General features: G+C 51.7%; 1 protein-coding gene across 1 annotated transcript; it reads right to left on the bottom strand.

Moving 5' to 3' along the window:
* Positions 1 to 64: 64 nt before the first annotated feature.
* Htr6 (5-hydroxytryptamine receptor 6) lies at positions 65 to 13,727 on the bottom strand. The gene is made up of 3 exons (XM_005081050.4): positions 12,408 to 13,727; positions 2,358 to 2,516; positions 65 to 2,205 (listed from the first exon to the last, which is right to left on the bottom strand). Exons 1-3 carry the CDS (start codon positions 13,119 to 13,121, stop codon positions 1,762 to 1,764), a joined length of 1,317 nt encoding a protein of 438 aa, XP_005081107.1. The 5' UTR covers positions 13,122 to 13,727; the 3' UTR covers positions 65 to 1,761.
* Positions 13,728 to 20,098: the final 6,371 nt, after the last annotated feature.

The raw sequence follows: 20,098 nt of genomic DNA, 5'->3' as shown, positions 1-20,098 counted from the left end.
GGAGTCTTTTACTCAGCTGCTCTCCAACCCGCCGGGGCTTCAATAAGACACTGTCCACACAGAGTCACTTCCTTCAGCTTCTGTTTATTGAGTCCCTCAGGCAGGCCCTGGGGCAAAGGAACCCTGGCAAGCACCGAAACCCTGCTGCCAGGGCCCAGTTGAGTGTGATCAGCACCAAGGAGAGCTCCTGGCCGCTCTGGACGAGCCTGGGAGCCTGGTTGATGGAACACGAGGGCTACAAGACCTGGGGCTGAGGAGGAACTCGGCTCAGAGAAGCTTGGAGCCAAGAGTCCCCGCCCTTACCCACAAAAGCCAGGCCAAAGCCGGAGCCCACCTGCTTGTCTGTGGCTTCACCCCCAAGCCAGGGACATTTCCTCTTCTACTGTGCTCTGCCCACCCAAGCAGCTGTCTTTTCTTTCAGCGACCCTAGGGAGATCCAAAGGAAGCAGGATGAGGAACTGGGCCCGCTTCTATCAGCTGCTTCCTCTCTGGGAAGCCTGGGGTGGAGGAAACCCACCCTTGAGGTTGCACAAGATCTGTCAGCAGCCCCTAGAGGCAGAACAGCAGATGGGGCTGGAAGGGTCCCTGAGTGGTGGGGTCCTCCACCCACCAGAAAGAAGAGTCTGGGAGCCTGATTTGGGGTATGGGAATCTAGGTTGGGAAAGAACAGTGGGGCTGAGGTGTAGCTCAATGGAGAGCCCTTGCCTAGCATGTGCAAAGCTGTCCTCACAGAGAAAAGGGGGTGCTGGGGACATAACTCAGCTGACAGATTGCTTTCTAGAACTCATGAAGCCCTGAGGTCCCACCCAGCACCACATAAATCTGATGTGTACTACATGCCTGTGATCCCAGCACTTGGGAGGTAGAGGCAAGAGGATCAGAAGTTCAAAGTCATCCTCGGCCACACAGAGATGCGTGTGGCAACTTGAGGATCCTGGGCTACATGAGATCCTAGAAAAAATAAAAGTGAAGTAAGGAGAGAGAAGAGAGGGAAGGAAGAAAGGAGGGGAGAGAGGGAGGGGCGCTTAATACCCTTCTGCCAGAGCAAGGCCCTGGCTGGCCAGGAATTAAAACAACAGAATGTACCACCTACTGGCCCCTCACAAGTGCTGGGCACACCATTTATGTTCTCTTATAAGGAGGCATCTTTACTCTTCCTTGAGACCTGTGCCAAGGCCCCAAACTGCTATATATAGTTGAGGAAAGAGTCATGTTTCTGGCTGCCTGGCTTCCAGCCTAAGGTGCTCTTTAGTGTTGCAATTCCCATCCTAGGGGCTGGCTGGTCTGAAGTGTCCAGCTAATACATATGTGGAAAAGTTCATGAACATACAATTTTGACTGAACACGTCTTCAGTGGAGAGGGTGGGCACTTTGAGTAAATTCCCCAGGGCCTATGAGAACCCCAATATCCCATGGATGGCACTTTGGGTGCAGGGGATTGGGCCAGACAAGAACCAGGGTGGGTGTCTAGATGGGTGTTCTTCCCACCCTCCAAGAGAGAAAGGACTAAGAATTGTTCGCTTTCCTGCTGGCCTGAACCAAGTGGCCCATCTCCCTGAGTCCCCCAGCCACACCGCACAAACCACAGAGCTGTTTCTGATCACCCCTCATGTCAAGGGGCCTGTAGCAGCAGATGGGGGCTAGCTGAGGATGTCTCATGGGACTCAGCAGGCTCCCGGGAGGGCTACCATCTCCCAGTCTTAGGGAGCGTGGACTGAGGTCTCTGGGATGTGGCTCTCCGCTGGCCAACTCTTGACCTGGTCAGTTCGTAGGGGAACTGAGCGGATGCTGCCGTATCTCAGGCTCCCCAGAGTCTGTGACGAAGAAGTTGACCACAGTGGCGGCCCTGGTGGGTGGCGGGGGGTCCCGGGTCGCCTCTCCAGGCAGCAGGAGCTGGGCTGTGAGCTGCAGGCCTGAGGCGCCCCCGGAAGTCGAATCTGAATCTGAGTTCGGTGGCAGAGGCAGTGGCAGCACCTGCTGCAGGCTGAGGCCTGGTCTTGCACCACTGTGAGAAGTCCACATGGAGGGGGAAGCAGGGCTGGCCCGGTGCTCGGGGGGACAGTGGATGCATGGCAGGAACCTGCCCAGGGCCCTCTTGAAGTCCCGCATGAAGAGTGGATAGATGATGGGGTTCATGGTGCTATTACAATACCCGAGCCACGTGAGGACATCAAAGAGGCCTGGGGAGATGCAGTCGCACACGGCCTGTGGGGATAGGATTCATCGCACCTGGTCCTGAGCAGGAACCCAGGCTACCTCACCCAGCAAGAGTGGACAGATGCAGCTACCACGGATGCACCATCCTCCTCCCTCCCACCTTAGTACAGCCAGGCATGTCATTTATTTTTTTTTTTTACCTGAGCTATGTTGGCCACAAAGAAGGGCAGCCATGTGACAAAGAACATGCCCAGCAGGATGCCCAGGGTCAGGCTGGCCTTCAAGGCCTTCCTGCTATGCTTGGTGGCCAAGCGCCTACTGTCAGCGGACTCCATTCCTGGGCGGGGGGTCCTGGGTACCTGTAGAGAGGAAGGCCACATAAGTCGACTGATCTTAGTCACAGACTGAGCCTCAAACCTAATAGTAGGCCGAGTCCTAGAATACCATCAAATAACCGAGCCCTGATCCTTGACTGATGCCCAGCTGAAGCACTAGGCCTAACCCCAGTTTCATCACTGGCCTTGGACCAAGCCTGACATCATCACTAAGCTGAGCACAACCCAGTCTGCCAGCAGAGCCTTGTGTGTCCAAGGTCAAAAGCTGAGCCTCCAGCATGGCGTATACTGAGCCCTGATCCTGGTCCCACACTACACCTGGGCCATGCAGCGTTTCACACGGAGTTTGAGGAGGGTCAGACACAGGCAGACAGCTCCAAACAGCCCTCCTGCATAGGGACATCAGAATGAAGTTCAGCTGACAGAGTGCTTGTCTAGCATGCAGGAAGCCCTGGATTCCATTTCTACCTCCTCACACACTAGGTGTAGGGATATGTGTCTGGAATCCAAACAAGCTCAGAAGTTCAAGGCTACCCTCAGCTACAAAATGACTTGAGACCAGTCTGGGCTATAGGAGACACAGGCTCAAAAATAAATAGGATGGATGGGATGGATGGGTGGGTGGGTGGGTGGATGGATGGATGGATGGATGGATGGATGGATGGATGGATGGATGGATGACATTCAACACAGACAGGCACACAGCCCCATCACCTTCCAAGGTTTCCACAGTTCAAGACTCAGTTACACTTGAGGAAAAGCACCCAAAGCCAAAGAATAGATTATTTGTACAGCCCATGGATCCCTGCATGTTTTGGAATTGGGGTTTTTACCCTCACAGCCCACAAAACAGTAGATGCATAGGGTGCTGGCTCATGACCTTAGAACTTCACAGATCCTTCCCAATTCAGACTGGCATCAGACTCCGTTCTCCTCACTGATGCTGGTGGGGACCAGGGAAGGAGGAAGGTGCCACTCCCCAGCAGTCACCAAGAAGGTGACAAGCAAGCATTGAGAGATCTGGGCTTGATGCCACCACCTGGCCACCAACAGTCCCAGACCATTATGAGGCATGGAATGAGCCTGGGGCACCTTGAACTCTGAGTCCCCTTTGAAAATTTGAGGAACCTCTTCCCAGAAAAGGATACTCATAAAAGTGTATTTTTACATGTTCAAAATTAAAAAATGCGGCTTTCAAGTAAAGGTGACTACCACCAAGCTTGACGACCTGTGTTCGAGCCCTGGGGATGACCTTCAACTCCTAAGGCTCCAAGATTTAACCCCTCCACACTGGGATTAAAGGCATGTGCCACCACACCTGGTTTATGCAGAGCTAGGGATTGAACCCAGGGCTTCACACATGCTAGGCAGGCACGCTACCAACCAAGCCACAGTCCCAGCTATGTTCTTGCCTTCTTCACCCATTTGGGTTTTGAATCCAGGGATCTTCCCAGCCTCGGTCTTTTTCTTTCAACTCACTTTGAGACATGTAGTCCAGGGTATGTAGTCCAGGCTAACCTCAAACTGGAAATAGTCGTGCTTTGGTCTTACTCGTGTTGGGATGTCAGGTAAGTTTCAACGTGCCCAGCTGGGTTCTGAAGGCAGCCGGAGGTGGGTTTGGTGTGGAGAGATGCAAAGGCCAGGCGGAGGCAGGAACGGAACCAGATTCCCAGGCAACAGATGGAGCGGGGTGGAGGAGGCAAAGCCGGGGTCCATCAGAGCCAGGGAGCTTCAAAGCTCGCCAAATGCACTCACACAGGAGCACTCCTCCACCTAGCTCCCTGCTAAATGGGCTTGCAGAGAGCGGATACCTGTCTACAGTGCTGGAACCCCAGCTCCAAGTTGCCCTTCTGCATAATTCTGGGTCTTGCTCTGCAATGGGAGTTGAAGGGCAAAACATGTTGTAATGGCGGCATGTTTGTGCATCTGTTTCAACAAATAATAAATGAGCTGGGTCAGGTGGCGATGGTGCATGCCTTTAATCCCAGCACTTGGGAGGCAGAGGCAGGTGGATCTCTGTGAGTTCTAGGCCAGCCAGATCTATAGAGTAAATTCCAGGACAGACTCTAAAGCCACACAGAGAAATCCTGACTCAAAGACACAAAATAAAATAAAAATAAAAATGACTCAATAATCATCTAGTCCCAGAGTGAGCCTGACAAGATGGACTTGAGCCAGCACAAGGTTTCACACCCGACTCTAGCAGCTGAGTGACATTAGTTAGGCAAGCTATTGTTCCTCTCCCAGACACTTGTGTAAAAAGACACTTCTGATAACATCCACCTCCCAGGTATGTGCTAAGGCTTAAATAAGATAATACAAACCTGGTGGACCAGTTCCTCCAACCCTGCCAGTGCCGGGTAGGTTAGCTGTTACCATTACATTGTAAGCATCCCACAATTCTCACCTAGTTAATGGTGATTCTTTCCATGACAATCCCTGGAAAGGGTGGGTGGAAGACAGAGCTATCTACTCTACCACCCACAGAACCTACTATGTGCCGGAGCCAATGTATATCACCTCCCTGCCTTAAGGATAGTGGTCTCTAGCCCTGAGATACAGAGAGGCAAAATGACTTCTCCAGGGTCACTCAGCTGTGACAGCAGCAGCAGGACTTGAAGGAGAGAACACTGAGTTTCTATTCCAAGCCCTCAGCTCAGCACAGCCGCCACCTGCACTCTGCAGCCACCTCCTCCCGCAGGGATTGTCACCTCTTCCTCTGAGGAGGAGGAGGAGGGGTGGGGAGGAGGGAGAATTTGTCTCTGAGACGGGGTGTGCAGTTGGGATGGGAGTGCAGAGGTGGTAGGAAGACAGGGAGGAGGTAGGAGAGGGGGAGATCAGGGGAGGCAGAGGGAAGGAGATGGGGAGAGGAGCACCAGGGGGAGGAGGGGAGGAGAATAAGAGCGGGTCAGGAGCTTGGGGTGAGAAAGCAAGGGGGGAGGAGGAGGAGGAAGAGGAGGAAAAGGAGGAGGAGGAGGAGGAGGAGGGACTCCTGGCTCAGCCTTCCTGCCCCTGTTAGGCTGGGCACTGCAGCCCGTTACTGCGCAACGATGCTTGCTCTTGTCTCTCTGGGGTCAGGCAAGGATGAAAACCCCTCCATCCAGTCCTCTCTCTCTTATCCCTTGATCTTTCTCTCCCTCCCTCATTGACGTGTGTGTGTGTGTGTGTGTGTGTGTGTGTGTGTGTGTGTGTGTGTGTTGAGACAGGACCTCAAGCTATCCTGGAACACACTAGACCAATCAGGCCAGCTTCAAGCTCACAGCAATCCTCCTGCCTCAGTCTTTCTCTCATACCGAACAAAGTAACAGGTATGCACTACCACACATCCATTTTTTTCTCTTCCCTTCCCACAACATGCTGCCTTGGCATCCATCATGTCACTGTGACATCTTTACCCCCACAAGTGTCCCTGATGCCCTATTTCTAAGCTTAGCTCCTCTCTCCCCCAGCCCCTGGGAATGCTGGGAAGACCTAGTGAGAACCACTGACAGGAGTGGCTTTTTAGAGCCCATGTTCACATAGAGGCATATGTGAATCAGTAGAGAAAGATGCTGGCCAGATCCCAGGTTGCCCATGCCAGGCACTGGGAGTCTGTTCCCACCTCACTTCTGTCTGCAGGGAGCTAGAGGCTGCACTGGTGAAGAGAGGAGCTAAAAGAGGCTGATCCTGGAAGGAGGGGGCCTCATGCCGCCTTCTCTGTCTCCATCCACATCACTTCTGTGGATCTGAGCTCTAAGACCATCTCCACCTCCAGGCTGCCAGTCCCCTCTCTGTTTTGTTTGTTTCTGTTGTTGTTGTTTTTTCTTCAAGACAGGGTTTCTCTGAAGCTTTGGAGCCCGTCCTGGAACTCGCTCTGTAGACCAGTCTGGCCTCAAATCCACCGAGATCTGCCTGCCTCTGCCTCCCGAGTGCTGGAATTAAAGATGTACACCACCACCGCCCAGCAGTTGTTGTTTTGAGAAGTTGTTTTTTTGAGACAGGATGTCACTATGTAGCTCTGGCTGGCCTGGAACTTACCACATAAATCAGGCTGACCTTAAACTCAGAGCTCTACCTGCTTCTGCCTCCCGAGTTTGAGTGCCAGGATTAAAGGCATGCACCACCATGCCGGGAGAGCTGTCTTTCCAGATACGCTAGCTCAGAAGGAGGAACAGATACAAACCCCAAAGGGACAGAGCAAGAGTGCCACACCGCACACAAGCCCCCCAAAGGCATGCAGGATCCAGGCACTCAGGAAACGGGCACACAGAAGGCTCCCCTTAGCCAAGGGGCTTTGAAAGCAGGGTAGTGGAGGGTCTGATGCCTCACCAGGCAAGAGAACAGGCTTGGAGATGGAAATGTGGTTCAGCAGTTAAGGGCATGCCCTTGCAGAGGACCCCGGTTCAGTTCTCAGCACCCACGTCTGGTGGTTCACTACTGCTTGTAGCTCCAGATCCAGGGAATTTAACACCTCTGTCTTCCGAAGACACCTGTATTCACATGTGCACACACACACACACACACACACACACACACACACACACACACACACACTGATTTTAAAAGAAGCTGGATATGGTAACAGATGCTTATGATCCCAGCACTTGGAAGGCAGAGACAGGCAGATCTCTGTAAGTTCCAGACCAGCCAGGGCTACATAGAGAGATTCTGTTTCAATCTCTTCCCTCCCCGCAAAAATGGAGAGAGACAGAGACAGAGAGACTAAACAGGGTTTCCAGCAGGTGTTTGTTGGGAGGAGAGAGATGGGATAAACATGTCTCTGCCTTGAAAGCCCAGTGGATCATCCAATCTAAGGTAGGATGATGGCCTTGGGAACAGAAGGAATATCCTCCAGCCTTTGGCTTCAGGGTTCACTGTGACTTCTCTGCCTAGGCCTTCAGCTACACATAGAACATGGCTGTCGGAGGTCTCCCCTCTTCTAAGATTCACCCTCCTCCCTTCCTGCTGACCCATCTCTGCAACCAGCATAAATTTAAGCAGGGCAGGACCTCTCTACAGTCAAAATATAGCTCTTGCAAACAGTAGGTACTCAACACATGTCACTGATTGGGCTAATGGATTTCTGTTATGAAAAGCTTAAGGACTCATTGCACACAGTGAGCCTGCAGGAGGTGAGAATAAGCATCCGCGTGAGCCAGGATGGAACCCCAGACCCTCCGTGTCCATTTCCTTCCCACCATAAACACAGGCTGAGTGGCTGTGCTAGGCTTGGCACAGTTCTGGGTGCTGAAAATGCAGCCGTGAACGTGACAAGCTCCTGCACTCTTACAGCTCGCTTCCTATTCAGAAGACACCATCAATCAATCAAGATGTTTACAGATGCTGCTGAGACAGCATCGGGTCTGGGGAGGGTAGCAGTTCCTATTCAGAAGCATGAGAACAGAAGAAACCAGAAGATATGACAGAAGTTGGAGAAGGACCGTGTGGAAAGGAAAGAAGGAGCAGACTGTGTGACAGTCCTAGCTCAGGAATGTGCTTGATGCTCAAGGGGTAGCAAGGAGGCCAATGTGGCCGAAAGAGGAAGAGCAGTCAAGGGGAGGGAGAAGGGAATACAGAAAAAGGCCAGGGAGTCTTGGGACAAAAGCTGTCCCAAGCACAGAGCACAGCACACATGACACGACCGTCAGAAGATTATTATAGTAACCCAGGCATCAATAAAGGGACCCATCCCCAGGACAGCAGTGGAGAGATACGAGGTGTCCAGAGCCTGGACATGTGTCACAGGTAGAGGGGAGACCGGATTCACTGTGAGAGAGGCATCCGGGCTGCTTCCAGAGCTCCTGGCCTGGGAGACCAGAAAAAGGCGGTCGCCATCCACTGACATGGAGAAGACTCTGGGGGTCAAGTCTGGAACCTGAGAAGTTCAGAGTTCTGTCTGTATTTGAGCAGGCCTTGGCCTGGCAGCTCGTACACAGTATTTCCAGGCCTGAGGCAAAACAAAACCACTACAGAGAAAGCGTGGGAAGAGAACAATAGGGACCCAGATCAGAGCCCCATGGTGCAGACTACACTGGCCAATCAAGGCTCAGGAGGACCTGGAAAACAGTCAGCAAGGGGCATGGTATTATGTCACTGATCACTGCATTTAGTGTTACTTTTTGGAATCTGCTCTCTCTGGGCCTTAGTTTCCCTACTGTGAAGCAGGGCCGAGGGAGAGACAGACACTCAGTGGGTGTTTTGGACACCAAGCTTGCCTTGGTTCCTGACGGAGTGCTCAAGACAACGTTATGTGGCTGTAACAGGCTCCCATGCAGGTCCTGAGGTCACCGTGTGCCATGCTGGTACCAGCTGACCTCACTTCATCCAAAGGACACCTATGTGGGGGCCCTGCCGGGACTGTGGAGTCCTGAAAATTGTCATCTGTCCTCCATGCCTATCATGACACACGTGTGTGTGCTCATACACAAGCACATAATAACAAAATTTAAAAATATGAACACAGGGCATGAGCTACAAACTGTCTTCCGGAAAGAGACAGCATGTTCTTAATACCCCCCTCCCTGAACTCATGCGGAGTTTGAGCACAGCAGACAAACCAAAAGCACTTCAGTGATACTGCTGGGACCACTCTGACATCCCCATACTTGTGTTTCCTGGGATTGCCCATGGCAAGGGACACTGGTTTTCCATTTCTGGAAGAAATAGGAAGTTTTCTGTCTGAACATATTCATGGAAGCAAAAAGATAAATGTGGGTACAAAGAAAATGCCAGATAGACACAAATTGAGAGACCTGAGATGGGGGTGGGGTGGGAGAGACAGGAAGGCACACGTGCCCACCCCAGGTGATTCTTCTTCCTTTACAAAGTCTCGGAGAGCAAGGTGGGGGGAAGCACTCAGTGGTACACCACCGAGAGCCTGGGCCAGTCTTCAAGAACCTAGGAGCTTCATTTGTACTTAATATTGTTTTCTCTCTCTCTCTCTCTCTCTCTCTCTCTCTCTCTCTCTCTCTCTCTCTCTGTGTGTGTGTGTGTGTGTGTGTGTATGTGTGTGTGTGTGTATGTGTGTGTACACAAGCCATCTGACATGGACAGGGTCTCAGTGGGGTGGCCAGGAGCAGCCCATGTATGTGCCATGACACTCAGTTGGAAATCAGAGGACAACAATGGGAGTGGGTTCTTTTCCTTCCACCTTGTGGGTCACAGGAATAAAACTTGGGTCCTTGGGGTTGGTGACAAGTGCCTGCTAAGCCTTCTGGCCAGTCCCTTATCATTTTAAAAAAGATGTGTGTGTGTATGTGTCTGTGTGTCTTTGTCTCTGTGTGTATGTGTCTGCGTATGTGAGTCTGTGTGTGTCTGTCTGTGTATCTGTGTCTGTACGTCTTTGTTTCTATGTGAATGTGCCTGTGCATGTAAGTCTGTGTGTGTGTGTCTGTCTGTCTCTGTGTGTGTCTGTGTGTGTGCCTTTGTCTCTGTGTGTGTATCTGTGTGAGTATGTGTGTCTGTGTGTGTGCCTTTGTCTCTGTGTGTGTGTCTGTGTGAGTCTGTGTGTCTGTGTCTATGTGTGTGTGTCTGTCTCTGTGTGTGTCTGTCTCTGTGTGTGTCTGTGTGTGTGTGTGTCTGTGTGTGTGTGTGTGTGTGTGTGTGTATGCTGGCATGCTCACTCTCACATGCACTGAATCCTAGACACAGCACCAAACACACTGGAGTGATGCCCAACTTGTTATGTGGGTGCCGGAATCCAGTCCCCCGTCGTTATGATGCTGCAGCAAGCTCTCTTGACCTCTTTGCTGAGTAAGAAGCAAGCCCCTGCTGTGTAGAGACATCATATATTATCTGCTTGCATCACCAACATTGACTGTAGCTCATTCAGTTTCTGGACTCCTTGGGAGAAGCCACCTGCATTTGAGGCCAGGAAGTTCACACAGCTGAGAAACAGAAGTTGTCACTTCTTAGCCTCAAGTCAACAAATGGGAAAGTCAATGAAATCACGACTCCCCAAGCAAGAACGAAGTCAATCTTTACAAACAAAGAGAAAACCATCAAAGTTCTCAGGAAAGAGTGGAAGGCCCAGGACTGATATAGAAATGAATACTTTACATTGGCATGGATTTTGGTTTATTGATACAAATTTAAGGACAATTTTGTATGTATTTCTACTCTTCTTTAATGTACTATGTTTATGCCACTCATTTAAAATGCAATGTATAATTAAGAAATACAGATTAATAGATAATCATCTATAATAGTCAAACTTATAGTCATGTTAGTTAGGTTTTCTAGATATACAGAAATATATTTCAGATGGATAGGTAATCTTCAAATACTTCAAAGACCTACAGAATGTGGCATTTAAAATGTTTTAAGAACTGAGGCTTTTCATGACAATGAGACACGTCTGCTCCTGGCAGCACCAATCTACTTCAATGAAGATGATGGGCATCAAAGAAACTCCATGTGGAGTTTGCTTTCTTTATAGCCAATTGGTCAAGAAACTACTTTTTCCTGGACTGCTTGACTGTATGCTATATAAACTGGACATGCAGGACCCACAAGAAAATGACTGCTAAACAAGATGGGACAGTCTTTCAGGGTTCCTGTTTCACTGAAATGTCTGCCGGATGCTCTAGGCCTGTAGGCTGAAGATAGATGGCCCAACGTTGCAGAGGAATTTTGGGTGACTGTCCAGGCAGCCAGATGTTTCTGTCATTTCTAGAATTTTGGAAACTGCTGCAGGACCCCAAGGCTACCACTCTGGAAGAACCTCCTTCACCTGAGGCTACACTGAGATGTCCTTGCAGAGCCTAAGTGAGACTTTGGCCAGGGGCTTACATTTAGAGACCCAAGTCTCAGAAGCTCAAGTCTAGTCAGTGTAGGGTGGACATCAGCCTGGAGCCCAGCATGGCCTAGATGGTCAGAGCAGATGCCCTTGCTTGAGCAAGGCCCTGCCCTATTCACTGTTATTACATAGCTGTGTACTGGGGGTCAGAACTGAGCTGGCCTCACACAGCTCCCAAGCCGGAGAGCCAGAGTGGCTAAATCAACAAACGATTTTGGGGTTGTGATGGCAATAGCAGCGTGGAGGCGGTGGGCCTGCAGATCAGAAAGTCAGGGTCAGCCTGGAAGAGGTGGGCTGGGAGGGCTCGAGGCAAGCGCAGCTCCACACGAAGCAATCAGGCAGAAGGCACAGCAAACACAGAACTCCAGCCAGGCAGGGTGGCTCACACCGGCAGTCTCAGCACTTGGGAGGCAGAGGCAGGAAAATCACAAGTTCAAGCTCACCCTCAACCACACAGTGAGTTTGAAGCCAGCCGAAACTACATGAGACTATCTCAAAGTAAAAGCCAAAACCTTGGCGCACAGAATTAAGCTGGGCAACTTTGAGGACTGTCGTCATGGCCCTGGGGCTGGTGCAGAGCAAGCAGAGGAGAGGGAGACAGAGAGGGAGAGAGGAGAGAGGGAGGATGGAGCTTGGCCTGGAAGGATCCTCAGGCCACGTTCTGAGATGGGTTTTCTCCTTATAGTGAGCTAGGTAAGGTTTGTAGAAGGAAAGCAACACATCCACTTTAGTTTCACTCACACTGGCTCCAGTTGGGAAAGCGGACCGAAGTGGGGGCCAGCCAGAGTCCCTGGTGAGAAGTGACAGTGGATTAGACTAGGGAGACAGCCGCGGGGGTGTGCTTAGACCAGTAGGCAGGACCAACAGGCCCTGAGAAAGGAGTGTGAATCCGAGGGAGAGAGGGTGCTCTCTAAGTTCCCCACATGCGATACACGATGGGGCCTGTCATGGAGGAGTATGCCAGCTTCCTCCTCCATACCCGGATATAGCAGCTAACCCACCACAGTCACAGTTTGAAAGGCAGAGCCACAAGGCCTTATGGGACCAGCTGTAAGGGCTTACTATGAGGCAGTCAACCAGTGGATTCCCAATTCCTTCCCATCCCAAGAGCCCAGGTCTCCAAAACACACCCCTGGTACCTGCAAGGTCTCCAAGGCCTGGCCAGTCATGCCCGTGGTGAGCGAAGCCACTTGCACCGCCTGCTTGCGGGCGGCCAGCAGGATCCTGCAGTAGGTGAAGCAGATGGCACCTGAAGGCAGGAAAAAGGTAACTCCAGAAGCCACGAGAACATAAGGCAGGCTGGGCAATAGGCGGCACTGGCGGGGGGCAGGTGTCCGAGAGTTGCCCAGTTTGTGCCAACCCAGCAACAGGGGCAGAAAGGAGGCAAGCGCCGCGAGGCTCCAGGCACCCAGGATGAGCGCCAAGGCACGCGGAGCTGTCATGCGCAGCTTGTAGCGCAGAGGCGAGAGGATGAGCAGGTAGCGGTCCAGGCTGATGAGGCAGAGGTTGAGGATGGAGGCGCTGCAGCACATCACGTCGAAGGCGGTCCAAACCAGGCAGAGGCCGCGCGCTAGCACCCAGCGCCCATACAGCGCGTTCAGCATGGCCGGTGGCATCACCACCAACCCCACCATCAGGTCCGACGTGAAGAGCGACACCAGAAAGAAGTTAGACGTGTTGCGCAGCGCGGGCTGCGTGCAGATGAGTACGATCAGCAGAGAATTGGCGGCCGCTGTCAGCACGATGACCACACACAGCGCGGTGGCCACCCAGACGCTTCCCCCTGGGGCAGGCGGTGGCCCGGGCCCCCAGGCTGGGATGCTAATGTTGACAGGGCCAGGCTCTGGGACCATGGGGACTAGGGTTGAGGACCAGGATGGGATATGGTGGACGCGGGGATAGAATGAAGAGGAAGGAAGCTGGGTAAAAACTGCGCCCTGGAGGAGTATGTAACAAAACGGAGTCCTTAGGTCACCAAGTAGCGATTAGAAGAGGTCACGGAGGGCTTGCAGGAATGTCTCCAACGGTGGGACCACCTGGAGAACTCGGGTAACAAGTTTGGGGAGGGGTACCTGATGCGCCGAGTCAATTAAAGTTAGGTTGGCGTTGGAAGAGAGAGCCCTGGGATAGCATAAAATGGGGGTGGGGCTCCTGGCCAGAGGCACGGCTGGGGAGATGGGAGCAGGAGGCGAACTCGCGCTCTCCGGCCGGGGCAGGCTCTCTGGGGAGGGTGGGCGTGTGCGCACGCTAGATCTCAAGCTGTCGCTCGTGGTGGGGTGGTCTCAAAGGGATGGCCCGGAAGCTGGAGCGAAGCCCAGGCGCAGAAGACAGGTCTCTTTTCGCCCACTGGCACCGCGGAATTCGGGGTACTGGAGGCCGCGGGCCGGGCCAGGCCAGACTGGGCCGGGGTGAGCGGCTTGGCAGAGGAGTGCAGCGTCGCGCTCCGCCTTCCCGGTCGCGCCGGCTCGCCTGGCTGCCTCCCGCCCGCCCTCCCTACCTGGGCGCTCGCGACTGACTGATCCGCTGCCGGCGACTGCGGCAAGCGCCGCTGGGCTGCAGAACACAGGCGGCGGCTGGCGGCGCGGCGGGGCAAGGGGCTCCCGAGCCGGGGAGACGCTCACAGGAGCCCGCGACGCTTCAGTCACCCGCGATCCCCATCCCCGAGCGTGCGCCCCGCCCCGCGGTGGGCGGGCAGAGTCGAGCCCCTCTGGCAGGCGAGTTGGGTCTCGGTACCTTAGGCCTGGAGAAGATGCTCCGAACGCTCCTGGAAGCCTGCAGCCCCCACACCTCCGCCTGCGGTTCCCCTGCCCACACGTGGTGATGGCGCAGGAAGAACTCAAGGGAGCGGGATGTGACCTGTATGTACCCGGAGACTGCTCCTTGGTGGGGTCCGGCCACTCACTGTGAGAGTCCAGGCTTTCAAGGGGAGTCCCCCGGGAAATACCGAGCAAGGCGTTCGACACCCCTCTGGGCCTCAGTTGCTGGATCTATACAATGGGTAAATAATTTCTGCCTTTCTTCACCAACAGTACTGAGTCCCATTCATGAAGATCCCTCCTGGCTTGTTGGAGCTCCAAGTCTCACTGTGAGGGATTTGGGAATCTCCACGCCATTGGAAGGATAGTCACAGAGGGACAGGACATAGCGCCTCCTAGTGATGGCAAAATTTGCTTCGCACCTAGTAGGTACCAAGTACAGCTCTGGCCAATCCGGACACTACATCAAATGATGCTTCCCATCTGCGAACTTCCGTTCTAGCAGAAGGAAACAAAGTGGCCATTTCTATCGGGAAAAGAAAAGAAAACATATAGCATTATGAAGAGAGTCCGGTGGATGTCTTTTCCAAAATAGAAATACCTCCCACTTAAAAGGGCCCACTGCACCGGGCGTTGGAGGCGCACTCCTTTAATCCCAGCACTCGGGAGGCAGAGGCAGGTGGATCTCTGTGAGTTCGAAACCAGCCTGGTCTACAGAACGAGCTTCAGGACAACCTCCAAAGCAATACAGAGAAACCCTGTCTCCAAAAAAGATTTCCTACCCCGACCATAAAGCCAAAAAGAGATGTTAAGACGATAAAACGAGGCTCAGAGAGGTCAAGAGCCTCTGCAGAAGTCACCAGCACGAAGCAATCAAGTGGGAAACGGGGCTCAGATCTGCCAGGTGCCCAAGGCAAGAGGAGGCCAGAGCAGGTGGTCCAGATGCCTGCAGCCTGAGTCAGCAGTGCCCAGCCACCCACCCCTTGAGTGGTGTGGAGCTATGGAGCTCAGAGCTCACTGGGTGGAGTCAGCAGCAGCAGGCAAAAGCCCGCTCCTCCCTGCTCCCCCACTCCATACTACTTGGCCTGAGGAAAGGAAAGTCTCCCTTGGATGGCGAGTCAGAGACCACCGTGAGATCCCAGAGTCACTACTCAGTAGTTCTGCACATTCAGGGTCAGTGTCCCCTGACCCTTTGGCGTCCCCTTTATCCCTCAGCCACCGTTAGCAGAAATTGATGTCTGATACTCAGCAAGGCAGAGTGAATGACACTATGTGATGCGACAGCTTGGCTGTGCTGTGTTAATGCTGTGGGCCTCTGTGTTCCCCATTGGGCTTCCACCTCAAGGTGCCTCTAATAGCCCAGGAATGCCTAGCATGAGCAGCAGTAGATACATTTGAAGTCCAGGAACCCTGGTACATAATCATGATCTGTTATTTGATCTGTAAGGCTAACGAAGGTTGTTTGTTTGTTTCCCTGCCTACGACTGTTTGCCTGCTTGTATGTCTGATGCCTGTGGAGGCCAGAAGAGGGCATCAGATCCCCTAGAACTGGAGTTACAAATGATTGTGAGCCACTATGTGGATGCTGGGAATCAAACATAGGGTCTCTGGAAAAACAGCCAGTGCTCTTAACCAGTAAGACATTTCTCTAGGCCCCTAGAAAAGAGTTTGTTTTGATTTTCTTGTGTGTGTGTGTGTGTGTGTGTGTGTGTGTGTGTGTGTGTTGGGTTATTTATGCACTATGTGAAGATGTATTGCTGTGATTGGTGTAAAAAGTTGAATGGCCAATAGCTAGGCAGGAGATAGAGGCGGGACTTCCAGGGAGAGAAAGGAAGAGGAGAAGGAGAAATACAGGTGCACAGGAGATGCTAGGAGACACAGGGGGGAAGCAGGAGGTACAAGATGGAAGAGAGATAACACCACGTGATAGATTAAGTGGGTAATTTAAAAGAGCTAGTTACGAACAAGCCTAAGCTATAGACCAAGCTTTTTTGTTTGTTTGTTTGTTTTTGTTTTTGTTTTTCGAGACAGGGTTTCTCTGTATTGTTTTGGAGGCTGTCCTGGAACTCACTCTGTAGACCAGGCTGGCCTCGAACTCACAGAGATCTGCCTGCCTCTGCCTCCTGAGTGCTGGGATTAAAGGCGTGTGCCACCAACGCCCGCCTTAGACCAAGCTTTCATAATTAAAGTCTCCATGTCATTATTTGGGAGCTAATTGGCAGGACAAAAAGACTTAGGGTGTGTGTGTGTGTGTGTGTGTGTGTGTGTAGGAGGACAGAGGACAACTTCCAGGAGTTCGTGCTTACCATAGGGGTCCCAGGGATGGAGCACAAACACAAGTCATCATCTGTCTTCTCACAGCTATTTCCTCTTCGTGGATCTTGTTTGTATGCATATGGTTTTGTTTGTTTGTTTGAGACAGGGCCTGTCTTAGTTACGACTTCTATTGCTGTGAAGAAACGCCATAATCATGGCAACTCTTATAAAGGAAAATATTTAGTAGGGGCTGGCTTACAGTTTCAGAGGTTTAGACCATTATTGTCATGGCAAGAAGCATGGCAGCGTGCAGGCAGACACGGTGCTAAAGAGGCAGCGGAGAGTTCCACATCTGGACCCGCAGGCGGCAGGAAGACACAGTGACACACTGGCCAGGCTTAAGCATCTGACACCTCAAAGCCTGCCCCCCCCCCCCCGTGACATACTTCCTCCAGCAAAGCCATACCTACTCCAGGAAGGCCGCACCGCCTAGTAGTGCCACTCCCTATGGGTCCATTGAGGTCATTTCTATTCAAACCATCACAGCCTCATTACATAGCCCAGGCTAGCCTCAGATTTTATGTCTTCCTTCTCAGTTTTCTGAGTACTGGGTTGCAGGCATCATTACAATGACTGGCTGCAGGATACTCTTCAGTTCTCCATGCTTTGATATCGGGTAGTAGAGATGTGAGTGGGACACATGTTTGAGCCTCTCAGCATAGAAGCCTGGTAAATTTTAGATGCACAAGCAGGGAGATAGAATATATCCTTGCTTTAGTTTTTATTTTCTAAAATAGGTGATGCCCTTCACATTTTACGAAGAAATCATGATCGTTTTATTTGTATGGGTATTTTTGCCTGCAGGTATGTATGTGCACCACATAATGCAGTGTCCGGGAATGCCAGAAGAGGTCATCAGATCTCCTGGAACTAGAGTTCCAGACAATTGTGAGCCACCATGTGGGTGCTGGAAATTGAACCTGGATCCTCTGAAAGAACAACCAGTGCTCTTAACTACTGAGTCATCTCTCCAGCCCCCAAAACCTCATCATTATAACACTTTCTCATTCTAGGTGACCTGCAATTCTCCATGCATGTTTGTTATATTATGATATGCACTACGCTATAATTAAATGTTTGTTTTTAGCTGGACCATAGTGGTGCATGGCCTTTAATGCCAACACTCAGGAGGCTGAGGCAGAAGGATCTCTAAGTTCAAGGACAGAGAATTCCAGGACATCCAGGGCTACACAGAGAAGCTCAATCTTTGGGGGAAAACAAAACAAAACAAAAAAGTTTATATTTAAGACTGGGCTTGGAAGTGGTGCCACCTTGTGGTCATACTGTTAATACCTCCAACAGTTCTTCATTTGTCCTTTATGTCCTGGAATGAGTGATAGAGATGAGTGATAGAGTTGAAGCCTTCCTCACCATCACATGTGCAAAGGGGCTTTTGAGAGTTTTCAACCCTTGCTTGGTTGCCCCTGGCCATGGTGAGTTTCCTGGATGAAAGAGGCTGGTAACACCACTGTGGAATAATGGGACAACGATCTTAGGAAGTCATACCCCTACTCCAACCTCTGTGCCTGGAGACACAGAGGACAAAGACAGCTCCCCACTATACAGAGGAAGAAACCAAGGTCTGGGTAGGCTGTGGGTCCTGCAGAAAGCTGCTTTTGTAGAAGATGCAGTGAGGGTCATCTCCACAAAGGCAGGTTCTGTGTTTGTCCACTGCTAACCATGAGCCCCGTCCAGGCTCTTAATAGATATCTATCAATATGCAAATAAATGCAGGATAAACTATCCAGCTACCTGCAGTGTGGGCCAGTCATTCATTCTCCATGGTCACTGCAGCTGATACTTCCTGAGGTGTGGCCTAAAGCCAGGTGCTGTTCCCAGATTGCCATGTGCACTGACTTGGGCACCCTCACCCTGACCCTGGAAGTATACTTGGCCCTGAACAATAGTTCCCACTCTTCACAGAGGAACACTAAACCTCAGAGACCTGTGATCTCTCAAGATCACAGTTAGGAAGTGGCCTACCCAGGATTTGAACCCAGGCAGTGCAGAACTCCCAGAGGCCTAGAGCAGAAGGAAAGCACTTGCTAGCTGGTCCCATACAAGTCCGGGAAACCAGCTCCAGCTAGATAGCCATCTTGCCTAAATTGCTAATCTGTAGAGATGCTAAAAGCCCTCACTGCTTGTGCAAAGGGGTGAAGGGTTATGATTTTATTCCTGGGATCTCTTTGCGGTTCAGTTTGAGCTTGGTGAAGGCAAAACTCTGAATCACTACCCCATATGCACATGCATACATATATACATTTGCATACACACACATGCATTTGCACACGTATTTCAAGTAGACACAGCTCATGGGACTTCTCAGATTCTATTTTCTGCTGAGTGTGATGGCACATGCCTGCCATCCCAGCACTCTTGAGCCTGAGGCAGGAGGACCATGAGTTCAAGTATGCGATGTATGGGCTGTAGCTCAGTAGGTAGAGTCTCGCCTAGCATGCATGGAGTCTTCCATTCAACCCCAACACTAGACAAATCAGACATGGAGACAAGAGAATCAGAAGTTCAAGGTCATAGCCTGCCTAGTGGTCACAAAAAAAGTTCTTTCTTACTCAAACATGAAGATCTGAAATGGATCCCCAAAACCTACATTTTAAAAAAACTTCTCAGGTGGTGGTGGTGGCCCACTCCTATAATCCCAGCACTTGGGAGGCAGGGGCAGGTCCATCTTTGTTTGTTTGAGGCCAGCCTTACCTATAAAGTGAGTTCCAAGACAGCCAGGGCTGCTACACAGAGAAACCCTGTCTCTGGGAGGAAAAACGATCCTCATGTGATGTGAAGGAGAGAGCAGATAAGAGCCCTGCTACCACCCTGACTGTCTGAGCTCAGTATCTCCTACCCACATAACGGAGAGAACCAACTCCCGAAAGTTGCTCTCTGGCCTCTACATGGACACCATGGTATACACCTGCCCCCCCACACACACACATGCACGCACGCACAGACACACACACATTTGCCTACACAAACACACACATCTGCCTACACACACATCACGAACGCACGCACGCACGCACGCACGCACACACACACATCTGCCTACACACACACACACACACACACACACACAATTCTTTTTCATCCCTGAGATCTGGCCACTCTCCCTGACAAGACATCTAACCAGAGGCTGCTTTTCCTTGCCCACCCCCTCTCTCAGATGGCCTGTCCAACCTCACTGCTCCTAGTTAACTCTGGCCCCTGAAGCCCCCACCAGCTGGCTGCTGCCATCAGGCCTTTGGTCTCCAGCATCCCCTTCTTACCACTCCCAAGTCTTTCTGACCTCTCTCTATATCTATCTATCTATCCATCTATCTATCTATCTATCTACCTCTGCCATTCAGGACCTGCCAGCAGCCTGGTGGCTACCTTCCCACCATAAATCTACCCAGCCCCTGACTGAATTGTGTGTCCACACCCTGAGAAGCTGCCCAGAGAAAGACGCCTGCCGGTAAACAGCTCTCAGACTCTGAGGCACGGGGCTTCAGAGGTAGCCCCAGGGAGCACTAGGAGCACATTTATTGCCAGTTTTTTTGACTGCCATGTTGAAGTGACATCAGACCTGTGAGCTTCTGCACATCGGGTATACACCCACAGTCTGGGTGTCCCACTCAACAGAGCAAATGAGTTTCCCCCACAGACTCGCAAGCGCTTGTACCACCAAACTTGGCATGGATTCTGGCCCAGATTGCCTGGGTTTGATTCTTGGTGGCATTTAGCGAGATGGCCCTAGAGAGATGACT

Source organism: Mesocricetus auratus, unplaced genomic scaffold (genome assembly GCF_017639785.1).
Source record: "Mesocricetus auratus isolate SY011 unplaced genomic scaffold, BCM_Maur_2.0 Super-Scaffold_100014, whole genome shotgun sequence".
NCBI lineage: Eukaryota > Metazoa > Chordata > Mammalia > Rodentia > Cricetidae > Mesocricetus > Mesocricetus auratus.
This window is presented reverse-complemented; position numbering and strand designations above follow the sequence as displayed.